Source organism: Rhinopithecus bieti, unplaced genomic scaffold (assembly GCF_001698545.2).
Source record: "Rhinopithecus bieti isolate Rb0 unplaced genomic scaffold, ASM169854v2 scaffold_4981, whole genome shotgun sequence".
In the NCBI taxonomy this organism is placed as follows: Eukaryota; Metazoa; Chordata; class Mammalia; order Primates; family Cercopithecidae; genus Rhinopithecus; species Rhinopithecus bieti.
The window spans coordinates 2,237,022-2,251,459 of NW_016805130.1; the positions used below are offsets into that span (position 1 = coordinate 2,237,022).

At 37.5% G+C, this 14,438-nt stretch overlaps 1 protein-coding gene across 2 annotated transcripts in view; it reads left to right on the plus strand.

Annotated features, from left to right (window-relative positions):
• The window catches only part of NDFIP2 (Nedd4 family interacting protein 2), a 76,695-nt gene that overhangs the window by 44,749 nt on the left and 17,508 nt on the right, over positions 1 to 14,438 (plus strand). For both annotated transcript variants that reach the window (XM_017871225.1, XM_017871224.1), the window contains one exon: positions 9,263 to 9,396. In XM_017871225.1, coding sequence (XP_017726714.1) covers positions 9,263 to 9,396 — 134 coding nt within the window. The remainder of the gene's footprint in view (positions 1 to 9,262; positions 9,397 to 14,438) is intronic.

The following is a 14,438-nucleotide window of genomic DNA, read 5'->3' on the forward strand; positions in this document are numbered from 1 at the left end:
CCATATTTGGTTGTTAGAAATGAGTCACTAAGTTTAGTCCTTATTCAAGAGGAGAGGAATTCATCTCTACTTCTTGATGAGAGGAGTTTTAAAGAACTTGAAGACTAACTTTTAAAATTGTCACAATTGCATACTTACTCTTCCCTGTAGCACCAAACCTTCTCCTTCCACAGTCTCTCCTATTTTAATAAATGGCTTCAGTATGCCAGAAACCTTGGAGTCTTATTTTGGTACCTGATTTTAAAATTACAGCAAGCCCCCTTATCCAAGGGAGATGTGTTCTCAGAACCCCAGTGGATGCCTAGAACTACAGCTAGCACTGAGCCCTATAAATACTGTGTTTTTTCTATACATACTGTTTTTTCTTTGTTTTTGTTTTTGTTTTTTTGAGATGGAGTTTCGCTCTTGTTGCCCAGACTGGAGTGAAATGGCGTGATCTTGACTCACTGCAACCTTCACCTCCCGGGTTCAAGCAATTCTGTCCCCTCAGCCTCCCAAGTAGCTGGGATTACAGGCATGTGCCACCATACCTGGCTAATTTTGTAATTTTAGTAGAGACAGCATTTCACCATGTTGGTCAGGCTGGTCTCGAACTCCTGACCTCGGGTGATCTGCCTGCCTCGGCCTCCCAAAGTGCTGGGATTACAGGCATGAACCACCGTGCCGGCCCATACTGTGTTTTTTTTTAATACATATATACTTATGATAAAGTTTAATGTATAAATTAGCCACAGTAAGAGATTAACAACAACTAATAATAAACTAGAACAGTTATGGCAATATACTGTAATAAAAGTTGTGTGAATGTAGTCTCTCTTTCTCTCTCTTGGAATACCCATTCTTCTTCATGTGATGGTATGAGATGATAAAATTCTTATATGATGAGATGAAGTGAGGTGAATGACATAGGCATTGTGATGTAGTGTTAGGCTACTATTCACCTTCTGATGATATGTCGGAAGGGGGATTGTCTACTTCAGATGATCCTGGACTGCAAAACCATCACGATGTCGATGAGTGAGGATCCTTGACAATTGAAGGTTATTTTGCTGAAACCTTTTGGAAGAACGTTGTAACTGGAAGTTGTTGTCTCTTTTTTATTAACTTGTTGAAGTGTTGCTGCAGAGGTTATAGTGCTTCAGTGATTATTTGGGTGACTTTGATACTATGTCCCATTAAGGATCATATTCTATAATTTTGACATTTAATGTCTGTGCAATTTGAAACACTTCAGCAAATTTTGGTAATGGCCACATTACTGATTCTGCTTTATTTTATTCTTCGTCTTCCTCTTCCTCTGTAGATGACTCTAACTCTTCCATGGCCTCATTTATTAACACTTCTTGATGGCCTTCAGTTACGACCTTCTACTTCTTCATCAAGCATATTGGCAAATCCTTCTCTACCAACTTGTCATGCTGTGTGATTTTCCTGACTTCTCCATTGATCCCCAAGAAGCCTTTAAAATCATTCATAACTACTCTAACCATTCTTCAAGGCGACATCTACAGTTTCTGGTTTTAATTCATCAGTTGCAGCTTTGATGAATATTACTGCATCAGCAATAGTGATTTCCAGCACTGTATTATGTCCATGTTAGGGTCTGCATCAATTGCTGATCAAATGTGATTAAATACTAGGCAAGTATATGTGGCCTTGACAGACCAGATGATGCACTGGGCAAGGGACTGAAGCAATTAGGTTATATTTGGAGGTCAACATAAAACCTCGACATTTTCATTTTCATAGCAAACAGATTCAGGACGGTCAGCTGCATTGTCTGTTATTAATAGGGCTTTAAATTTCAACTTGTCTTCTTTCAAGTAGTTTTTCACTTCGGGGATGAAGCATTGGTGGAACCATTCCGTGGACAAGATAGCTGTCACCCATACTTTCTAATTATGTTGCCAGAATTTGGGCAGATAATTTTTAATTTTTTCTTTGAGGGCACATGGATTCTTCACTTTGTACAGTATACCTGGCTCTGTCATATGCCCTGCAGTGTCACCACACGCCACCTGAGTTAATCTGTCCTTCCATGTTTTATGCCTTAATGCCTCCTTTGTACTTTGATAAATGTCAGTTCTGTCAGGCATCTTCTCCCAGAAGAGCCCAGTTTCATCGCAATTGAAAGCTTGTTTGGATGGTATCCTTTCTCCTTAACAGCTTCTTCAACTCTGCCAGAAATGCGACAGCAGCTTCTTCATTAGTAGACACAGACTTTCCCGTAATTTTTTATTTTTTAGTCCAAACCTAATCCTCAATCTGTGTGAAAATTCCTTATTTACAGTAAATGGCTCAGTGTCTCTGGTTTCAGGAGATTCCTTGCTGAAATCTTCGTATAGGCTCAGTGCCTTCTGGTGCAACACATTGCCGTCAATCGGAACATGTTTCTGCTTGTGTCCTTCACATACCAATTAATTCCTCTTCCATCTTAACTAAGCACTTATCACACACTGTGGCCAAAACTTTTGCAGTTGGGGATGTGACAGCAAAACTAACACAAATTTCTTTTTCCTTCACAATTTCACAGATAGAAGATTCGTTTTTACTGTAGATCTTAGCAACCTCAGCCTACTATTTTTTTTCTTTATCAAGGCAAGAACTTTCACTTTTTCACTTGAAGGTAGCACTTTATGGCTCTCTTTGGCATATCTGAATTGCCAGCATCTCTACTCTTGTGTTTTGGAGCCATTATTAAGTAAAATAGAGTTACTTCAACACATGTACTGCAATACTTCAATCGTAGATTTGATAACACAGAGTTGCTAAATGACTGATGGGTGGGTAGTGTTGACAGCATGTATACACTGGACAAAGGCATGATTCACATCCTGGCCAGGACACAGTGAGTTGGTGTGAGATTTTATCATGATATTCAGAACAATGCACACTTTAAAACTCATGAGTTGTTTATTTCTACAGTTTTCTATTGAATATTTCTGGATTGCAGTTGACCTTGGGGTCACTGAAACTGTGGAAAGCAAAACCATGCCTAAGGTAGAACTATTGTATATGGTTTTTCTCTTTTAATTTTTGATGAAATGAAATATATTATTATATGTCTTTAAGCTAGTCCATCTCCATGTTCTGAAATACACAGTTTTCATGCCATGTTCTAGTCTCTTCTGGATTTAGATTTGTGAATATTTTAAAGTTTTTACAATATTAGTGAGATCTATAATTTTATGCTCTTAGCAGATGGAGAGAAGAGGTGGAGCTGCTAAAACTTCAGACAGGAGATGCTGGTAGTTTGGACTAGAGTGCTGGTGGTGAAGAGTATGTGGATTCAAGCAATATGTGGGAAGTAAAAATCAATGCCTTGGTGACAGATTGGATCAGGATGAGGGAGAAGGGGTTAAGAATGATGCCCAAGTATCACTGAAAAGGAACAGGTTTGGGATGAAGATCAAAATGTTATTTTTTGGCCATGTTGAATTTTAGGTGCTTTTGAGAACTAAAGAGGAGATAGCAAATAGGCAGTCAAGTGATAACAAATAGACCCACATCAAATAAACCTGAAATTCAGAGGAGAGGTTTGGGCTAGAAATAAATGTTGCAAATCAGCTGTGTGTAGTTGGTAGTTGAATTCTTAATCCATGAATGAAATAGCAAGGGAGAGAGTAGAGAGGAGGAAGAAGTTGTCTATGTTGAGGAACTACAACATTTAACAGTGAGTAGGGGAAGATTAGCAGATCAGCAAAAGAGAAGCTGGAGAGGTATGAGAAACACCAAGATAGAGTCATCTAAGGACCTTCAGGAGAATGAAGTTAGATAAAGGGTAACAGGAGAACCTTGAAGACTAGCAACACAAGTAAAGAAGAACTATTAGGCAGGTAGGAGAGGACTCTGAAAAGAATATTCTAGAAGCCCTCTGAGAGGAGAGAATTTTAAAAAGAAGTGGCTGGTCAAGAATTTAAAAAGATTGTACCTAGCACTTACTGTGTGCTTACTGCATGCCTGCCCTTTCTCCAAGTTCTTAGGTATATAGCTCATCTGATTTTCCAGCCATCCTGAGTAAATCACATCTGTAAAATGAGGTTCATTTTACAGAGGAGAAACCAGTCATGGAAAATTAAATAACTTGCTCGTGTTCACATAGCTTCTCAGTGGTAAAGACAGAATTCGAACTCAGATGTATGTAATTCTAAAGTCCACAGTCATGTTTTATAATTGCAGTGTCCTATGATTTTGGCTATTTGAAGGTCATTGGTGAGTTTTGCCATAATGGTTTCTTTGGAGTGTTTCGAATAGAAACCTAGCATATAATGGGAAAAAAAGCACACAGGTAGGGAGGAAGCGAAGACAGCAAGTGACTCTAATAACTAACAAATGGAAGCATCACACATCCTCAAAATAGGGAATCATTAAATACATTTTCAAATAATATTATATTTAAATATTTCATAACCATTAAAATTAGATTTTTTGAAGACCATTTACTGATATCACACACTTTGAAACAGCAAATTTAAAAAGTAGAATATAAAATGACATATATGATGTGATCCCCATTATTTAAGAAATAGATGAACATTTCCATGTAAAGGAAATTCCAAGATATGTTAAAAATAATCACTTAGTCTGGATGGTATAGTAATTGGATTGTTTTCGCTTTCTTTAAAGAGATACGGTCACATGCTGCGTAACAACATCTTGGCCAGTGACAGACTGCATGTACAATGGTGCCGAAAAATTTCCGTCGCCTAGTGACGTGGTAGCTGTCGTAAGGTTGCACTACTCAGTGTTTGTGGCAGTGTTGGTGTAAACAAATCCACTACACTGTCAGTTGTGTATAAGTCTAACACATACAATTATGTACATTATATAATACTTGATAATGGTAATGACTATATTACTGATTTGTATATTTATTAATCTTAATAATTATTTTAGAGTGTATTCCTTCTACTTATAAAAAACACATTAACTGTAAAACAGCCTCAGGCAGATCTTTTCAGGAGGTATTCCAGAAGGCGTTTGTTGTCATAGGAGATGACAGCTCCATGTGTGTTATTGCCCCTGATAACCTTCCAGTGGGACAAATGTGGAGGTGGAAGACAATGATATTGATGATCCTGACCATGTGTAGGCCTAAGCTAATGTGTGTGTTTGTGTTGCAGTTTTTAACAAAAAAACTAGCCATGCATGGTGGCACATCCCTATAATCCCAGTGCTTTGGGAGGCTGAGGTGGGAGGATCACAGCCTAGGAGTTTGAGACCAGACTGGGCAACTTGGGGAAACCCTCTCTCAACAAAAAATACAAAAATTATTTAGGTGTGGCAATGCACACCTGTAGTCCCAGCTACTTGGGAGACTGAGGTGAGGGAATTGATTGAGCCTGGGAAGTTGAGGCTGAAGTGAGCCGTGTGCCACTGCACTCCAGCCTGGGTGACTGAGTGGGACCTTGTCTCAAAAAAAAAAAAAAAAAAAGTTTAAAAGTTTAAAAAATTTAAAAAATAGAAAAAAGATTGTGGAGTAAGGATATAAAGAAGAAAATATTTTTGTACACTGTACAGTGTGTTTGTGTTTTAAGCTGTGTTCTTATAAAAGAATCACGAAGTTAAATTTAAAGGTTTATAAAGTAAAAATACAGAAAGCTGAGATTTATTATTGGAGGAAGAAAAATATTTTAAAATAAATCTAGGATAGCCTAGGTGTACAGTGTTTCTAAAGTCTGTGGTAGTGTATGGTAGTGTCCTAGGCTTTCACGTTCACTCGTCACTCACTCACTGACTCACCCAGAGCAACTTCCAGTCTTCTAAGCTCCATTCATTGTAGGGGCCCTATCCAGGTAGGCCACTTTTTAATATTTTAGAACATATTTTTACTGTACTTTTTCAATGTTTAGATGTATTTATATAACACAGATACTTAACATTGTGTTGCAGTTGCCTAGAGTATTCAGTACAATAACATGCTGTACAGGCTTGTAGTCTGAGCAATAGGCTATATGCCATATAGCCTAGTTGTGTAGTAGGCTCTACACTCTAGGTTTATGTAAGAACACTCTATGATGTTCCACAAAGACTAAATTGCTTAACACATGTCTCAGAATATATCCGTGTTAGTAAGTGATGCATGACTGTATTTTAAACATGAACTGTGCTAGATTTTGCAGAGATTATATTCTCCATTAGGTCACTTTTTGGCTAGTTTTTAATAGATCTGAGCAACGTAAATAATAATACATGACATTTGTGTAATGCTTCACAGTTTACAGAGTCCTCTTGAATACTCTTCTATTCTATCCCGTAATAGCAAGTAATAGCCCTGCTGCGTCAGTTTTATGGATGAGAAAGTGGAGCTTTTATAGTGCTTAAGTGATTAACTTGAGGTCACACAACTTCTAAGAGGAGGATTTGGAGCTGGAGCTCGCCAGACTTTAAATCCTTTTGTTGAGAACCACTCTCTTAAAAGGGTAGAGAAAATAAGTAAAATTTAAAAGTGAAAATTAAAGCTGTAGCAATTGAGTTTTCCTACCCAACTTTCATCTATTAGTGGTAGGGATTTTTTTTCCTGTCTCGAGTATTAAAACCTTTCAAAAATTTACATCCTTGTTATTATGAAAGATCACATCTCCTTGGATAATGTGTGCCATTGTTCCAGTTTTTAAAATTTATAGTTTTAATGGTACTGCCTTAAAATTTGTAAACATCATTTTTACTTAGATTTTGCTTCTACTCTTTCAGAACTAAAGAAATCTGTTTACTTGACCACTTATGTTTTTACATTCTGATAATAAATCTTTTCTAAGAATTTGACTCTTGTCTCTTGTGTTTGATAACATTCAGTATTACACTGCTAGTACCAATTCCATGTGATTAGATTAAAAATGACCTAACTTCAGGTCCTTAGCTCTTATAGACAGCACTAAAAATTGTTTTAAGACCTATATGCATGAAAATATGGTAGAAGTATTGCTAGAATAAAATGTGTTTTTAGGTTGGAAATGCAAGAAATTCTGTTAGAGAAAATTGTAAACAAATGTAAAAAAATAAAAGCATACTTCAGAAATATTGCTGGTTCATTTTCAGACTACTGGAGTAAAGCGAATATCTCAGTAGAGAGAGTCATATGAATTTTTTGGTTTCCCAGTGCATACAAAAGTTAATGTTTACACTGTACTCTTAAGGGTGCAGTAACATTGTGTTTAAAAAATGTACATATCTTAATTTAAAACTTTACTGCTAAAAGATGCTAATGATCATCAGAGCTTCAGTGAGTCATAATCTTTTTCCTGGTGGAAGATCTTGCCTCAATGTTGATGGCTACTGACTGATCAGGGTGGTGGTTGCTGAAGGTTGGGGTGGCTATGGCAGTTTCTTTTCTTTTTTTAGAGACAGGATTCAGTGGCGCTATCATAGCTCACTGTAGTCTTGGACTCCTGGGCTCAAGCAATACTCCTGCCTGGGCCTCCTGAGTACTACAGGGACAGCCATTTAAAAAAAAATAATAATATTTTTAAAGATGGAGTCTCCCCACGTTGCCCAGGCAGGTCTCAAACTCCTGGCCTCAAGTGATCCTTTTGCCTCAGCTTCCCGAGTAGCTGGGATTACAGGTGCCAGCTACTGTGCCCAGCTCCAACTGTGGCAATTTGCTAAAATAAGACAGCAATGAAGTTTGCTACACCAGTTGACTCTTTGTTTTACGAAAGAATTATCTATAGCGTGCAGTGCTGTTTATGGCATTTTACCCACACTAGGACTTCTTCCAAAACTAGAGTCAGTTCTCTCAAACCCTGCCACTGCTTTGTCAGTTAAACTTATGTAATCTAAGTCCTTTTTTGTCATTTCAACAATGTTCACAGCATCTTCACTAAGAGTATCTCCCATCTCAAGAAATCACTTTCTTTGCTTATCCATAAGAAGCAACTTTTCATCCATTCAAGTTTTACCATGAGATTGCAGCAATTCAGTCACATTTTCAGGCCTCACTTCTGGTTCTACTTCTCTTGCTGTTTCTCCCACATCTGCAGTTACTTTCTCCACTGAAGTCTTAAACCCCTCAGTCATCTGTGAGGGTTCATATCAACTTCTTCCAGCTCCTGTTAATATTCGTATTTTGACCTTCTCCCGTGATCCTGAATGTTTTTAATGGCATCTAGAATAGTGACTCCTTTCCAGAAGGTTTTCAGTTTACTTTTTCCAGATCCATCAGAGAAATCACTATCTATGGCAGCAATTGTCTTATGAAATATAGCCGTAAAATCATAAGACTTGAAAGAATGACCCTTTGATCCATGGGCTGCAGAATGGATGTTGTGTTAGTAGGTATGAAAACAACATTAATCTTCTTGTACATCTCCTTCAGAGGTCTTGAGTGACCAGGTGCATTGTCAGTGAGCAGTAATATTTTGAAAGACATCTTTTTTTCCTGAACTTTCAACAATGGACTTAAAACATTCAGTAAACCGTGCTGTAAACAGGTGTGCTGTCATCAGACTTTGTTGTTCCATTTATGGAGCACAGAGTAGACTGAGCATAATTCTTAAGGGCTCTATGATCTTCAGAATGGTAAATGAGCATTGGCTTCAACTTAAAGTTCCCAGCTGAATTAACTCCTTACAAGAGAGTCAGCCTGCCCTTTGAAGCTTTGAAACCAGGAATTGACTCCTCTCTAGCTTTCAAAGTCCTAGAAGGCATCTTCCAGTGGAAAGCTGTGTCATCTACATTGGAAATCTGTTGTTTAACATAGCCACCTTCATCAACGATCTTAGCTAGATCTTCTGCATAATTTGCTGCAGCTTCTACGTCAGCACTTGCTGCTTCATGTTGCACTTTTATGAAGATGGCTTCTTTGATGTAGCCTCATAAACCAACCTCTGCCAGCGGCCAACTTTTCTTCTTTACCTTCCTCACTTCTCTCAGTCTTCATAGTATTGAAGAGAGTTAGCACGTTGCTCTGAACCAGGCTTTGGCATATAGGAATGTTCCTGAAGCCAATTAAAAGTGCTACTACAGTGAACACATGAGTAATAAGTATTGTGAGATTCTTAACTTCTCTTGTCTGGCACTCTTTTTCTGAATTTCAATCTAGAGGTTCTTGTTTAGTGTATTAGTCTTTAAATGGTATTTATCCATTCTTTCTCTTTATAATAAATTTGGACTAAAATAAGATATATGATTGTAATAGTAATTTATAGCTTGTAACATAGAACTATAATAGTAGTCCCATATTAGTGGCCTATTGTAAATTGTTAAGTATGGCTACAAAATTAAATAGATTTTATTGGTTATTCTTTTTGAATTCTTTCTTCAGATACAGAAGTTTACGGTGAGTTTTATCCTGTGCCACCTCCCTATAGCGTTGCTACCTCTCTTCCTACATACGATGAAGCTGAGAAGGCTAAAGCTGCTGCAATGGCAGCTGCAGCAGCAGAAACATCTCAAAGAGTAAGAAAATTTTATCATTTCTTTCTATAAAATTATTTTTGTTAATTGATATGTACATTTAGTAATACTTAAAATAGTTCTTTGTGTTTAAGTGTGTATATAGATTTTTTTCGAGCATCATGAGTTTGAATTGCACAGGTCTACTTGTATGCAGATTGTTTTAAATAAGTATATTGGAAAAATATTTTGGAGATCTGCAATAATTTGAAAAAACTTGGGATGAATTGCGTAGCCTAGAAATATTGAAAAAATTAAGGCATGTAATGAATGTATAAAATGTATGTAGATACTAGTTTATGTATTATTGACTGTTTATGTTATCAGTAAGGCTTCTAGTTAACAGTAGGCTGTGAGTCGTTAAGTTTTGGGGAAGTCAAATCACTCAGATTTTCTACCACATGCAGGTGGGTCGGTGTCCCTAATCCTTGTGTTGTTGAAGGGTTACTGTATTTGTTCTACTGTTGCTTATGTCTGTGGTCATTTTTGTTGAAATTGACATTCTCCTAGTTAAATTCACCTTCTCCATCCCTTGACTTCCTCTTTTCTATTGCTTTTCCCCACTTATCATTTCCTAAATTTTGATTTCAGGCACCTCGTGTGTTAGCCTTCACCTCGCATCCTAACTCACTCACTCTGGTTACCACCACTTGGAAAGTTTTTCTCTTTGCCTGGACCTCAAGTCCATGGACCTCTTTGATGTCCACGTACTTATTTCTCTTCTTACGTAGTTTGAATTCCATGGCCTATCATTTTAATTGTGAATCATCTTTTTTTTCTATTTATGTTTTCTATATTAGCATAGCCAGTTACTAAACTGTGAAAAAACTCAAGGTAGCCGAAAAACACAGAAATGTTACAAGGCCTTCAAATTATTTTTGTCAGCTGTTGTTTTAAATAACATATTCTACTCTAGAATTTTGGAATGATGATCAAGAATTCTGTCTTCCTCATCTACCTGTTTTAGTAATAGAGTTAATGAGATACATGTATATTATTCTTTGCTCTGGTAAAAGGAGTGGCTGTCTCAGTCATGTAGAGTCAGTGACATGCATACACAGCTGCTATTCTGCAGCCAGGTAAGAGGCAGAAATTATTTACATTTTAGTGTGGCTGCAAGGAGTGCTAGAATTTTTTGCCTTTTTTTCTTGCTTCAGACTTGAGAGATGCCATTTCAGATCCCTGGATTCACCCCATTTTGTTCGGGAAAAGAAAAAAAATCAATTCACCTAGGAAAGCTAGAATTAGGTGAGGAATCAAGGGAGAGAGATGTACTTCCATGTATGGCATTCTCCTCTAGCTGCTATGAGGTCAGAGCCCAGCAAGCAGATCCTCTTGAGAGATGAGCATGTGCCCTGGATGTGTTTCTTTTATCAGCAACAACCCTTTTTATGCCTGCTCCCACTACCTTCTTCCGGCACACACAGAGTTAAATGTCAACATAAATAGCTTTGGACACAGTTATGAAGGTATATAAAGACAGTAAACTCCAGTTTTATTTGTTATGCCTTTTTCTTCACAGAGGAGGAAAGTAAGTCTCTTAACAGAGTGGCATAATATAGCTGAGTCAATAAGAATTTTTGTTGCTGTGAGGGGAACATCATAGAGGAGGAGGATAGATCTAAATAGGGTGTTTCTGTCTAAATCAGTTCTAGGTTACTTAGAACACTTATATTTGTAAATGCACATGCCCATCTCTCAGTGAAGTAGATTGAGTCCTCTCTAGCTATGAAAGTCCCAATAACTCCTTTTCTCAAGGGGTATTTCCCTAGAGACCTTGGCAGTGGCAAAGGTCCTTAAAGAGTATTATGGAACTTAGATCATTTACTGCCCTAACTTCCATACAATAGGATAGAATTCTAAAGACAATGTAGGAAGTATTAAGTCTTGCCAAGTGTGCTTTGAGGAAAGTTGATTTTACTCCTTTTGGAGAGAAAAGTCTGAAGTGTTACTGTTCCGTTTCCTCATGGTCATCATTTTCAGCACCGTGTTTTAGAAAGTAAATGTAATCCTCAGCCGGAATTGGAACATGTCCATAACGAAAAATTCTCTGTTTTCACCTGCTTCTAATATCATTGTAACTCCAGCTTGTGAGCATTGTGGAAAATTTCATAGACAGCAAAGTATTAATAGAAATGTGTACAAGAGACGCTAACTTAGGTCTTGTAAAAAGTCTTTTAAATTTACCAGTGCTTCCTTAACCCAGTGCTTCAGCACCCTCTTTGTGCAGAGTATGAATGTTTGCATATGAGTCTCCATTACCTGATTGAGATTAAAATATTGGTCTATGCTTGAAAATTGCTAGGAGAGTAGATTTTAAGTGTTCTTACCACGAAAAAATATTTGAGATACTGTGCATGTTAATTAGCTCAATTTAGCCACTCCACAATGTATACACATTTTAGAACATCATGTTATACATCATACATATATAGTTTTTGTCAATTACAAACAAAATTTAAAAATTGAAAAAAAAGTCTCATCGAATTAGCATTTGAGTACATTCAGTTGTAAATGAGTCTCAGCTGGGTGTGAAAGCTTATGTCCCAAATCAACTCTCATTGGGAGAATATAGATAGTCAAGAGACTTTAAGACTACTGTTTTTTACTATTTCCTATTTCTGATGCATAGAATTGCATGTATGTTATGGAATGGTTAAGTAGTTTTCTGAAAATGACAACTTATTTTTAATATTTCTATGAAAAATGCTAATTCCAAACCATTAATTTTATAAAATGTTTAGAACATGGCTTGTTCTTCAGGTAGGCTCATTTCATCATCTTATAGTGGGTAGGGCTCTTTTTTTGTAATTTGTTTTAAATTGTTGCAGTAACTTGTCTTTTGACATTAGAACTACCACTGGATAAATCATGAGCAACTCCAGGACAGATATCTTGCATTTACATTCCCAGTACCTAGTTATTATCAGGCACATTTTTGTTGTTTAGTGAATGACAGTCAATTATGTTAATGAATGCTTTCTCTGTATTAGCCAATGTGGGAAAATAGGAAGAGGAAAATACCACAGGTGTTCTATTACAGCTCTCTATTTTAAAATATTTCAATGTCTTTACCAATTTTAGGATTCAGAAATTAATGTTTAATGTAGTTGAAATTATTGCCTAGATACCATTTTATTTTTTAAACATCTTATATAAACATTTCCCTGTTACTTAATAGTTGAGTTAAATTCCCTGGAATCAATATGCTATTGAAATTTAGTGGCCATTCCTCTAGAGTGAACAATTAAAGTATTTTCAAATGTTTGTGTTTCGATTTTTTTCTATTAATATTATAAAAGACATCTTTGGGCATATTGCAGTGACTCACTCCTGTAATCTCAGCACTTTGGGAGGCTGAGGCAAGCAGATTGCTTGAGCTCAGGAGTTTGAGACCAGCCTGGGCAACATAGCGAGACCTTATTTCCACTAAAAAAAAAAAGTTCAGCCAGGCGTGGTGGCATGCATCTGTACTTCCAGCTACTTGGAAGGCTGAAGTGGGAAGATCACTTGAGCCCAGGAGATTGAGGCTATAGTGAGCCCAGATGAAGACTGCAGTGAGCCATGATTGTGCCACTGCACTCCAGCCTGGGTGACAGAGTGAGATCTTACCTTAAAAAATTTTTTTTTTTGTCTTAATGACTTTTGATAAAATTTCTGTGTTGATTTTGTTGTTGTTGTTTTGTTTTGTTTTGTTTTTGAGGCGGAGTCTCACTGCGTCCCCCGGGCTGCAATGCAGTAGTGCAATCTCGGTTCAGGGCAACCTCTGCCTCCCCAGTTCAAATGATTCTCCTGCCTTAGCCTCTCGAGTAGCTGGGACTACAGGAGCATGCCACCATGCCTGGCTGATTTTTTTTTGTATTTTTAGTAGAGATGGGGTTTTTAATAGAGACGGGGTTTTGCCATATTGGTCAGGCTAGTCTCGAGCTCGTGACCTCAAGTGATCCACCCACCTCGGCCTCACAAAGTGCCGGGATTACAGGCATGAGACCCTGTGCCTGGCCTGTACTGATGTTTTAAAATACACAGGATGAAATATATTTTTTGCCATCACACTGACAGTTTTTTGTTCTTACTATGCTTTAATGTTTATTCCTTGAATTAATTTGAAATTATATAAAATTTTATAAATATGTACTTAGTCATGGCCAGTGATTAAATTTAGTATATTGAGTTTACCTGTGATATATGATTGCACAATTTAAGGGATTTTTGTACCCAAATAATAAGCAATATAAAATGATTTTGAAAGTTTTTAAATTTCAGGATAGCAGTATGCTTAGTGAGGCTACCATGATTGTGTGGAAAAGAACATCATTGCCCTGGATTCAGGTTGCACTTTGACCCTCCTCATTATGTGATCTTGAGCAGAACCCTAGCTTCTCAGACTCGGCCTCACAAAATTGAGTTATTCACACTCAACGGAGATGAAGTGTACCATGTTAGTCCATTTTCACACTGCTATAAAGAAATACCCAAGACTGAGTACTTTATGAAGAAAAGAGGTTTAATTGACTTACAGTTCTGCAGGCTGTACAGGAAGCATAGCAGCTTCTGGGGGTGCCTCGGGAAACTTACGATTGTGGCGGAAGGTGATAGGGAAGCAGGCCCGTTTTACATGCCTGGAGCAGGAGAAAGAGAGAGAGTGGAGAGGTGATGCCACACTCTTTTAAACAACCAGATCTCAGAAAAAAACAATAATGCACTCACTCACTATCATGAGAGCAGCGCCCAGGGAAATGATGTTAAACCATTAGAAACCATCCCCATGATCCAATCACCTCCTACCAGGCCCAGCCTCCAACAGTTGAGGATTACAGTTGAACATGTGATTTGGATGGGGACACAGATCAAACCATGTAATTCTGTCCCTGGCCCTTCCCAGATCTCATGTCCTTCTCACATTTCAAAAAACAACCATGCCTTCCCAACAGTCCCCCAGAATCTTATTCCAGCGTTAACTCAAAAAATCAATAATCCAAAGTCTCATCTGAGACAAGGCAAGTCCCTTCCACCTATGGGCCTGTAAAATCAAAAACAAGTTA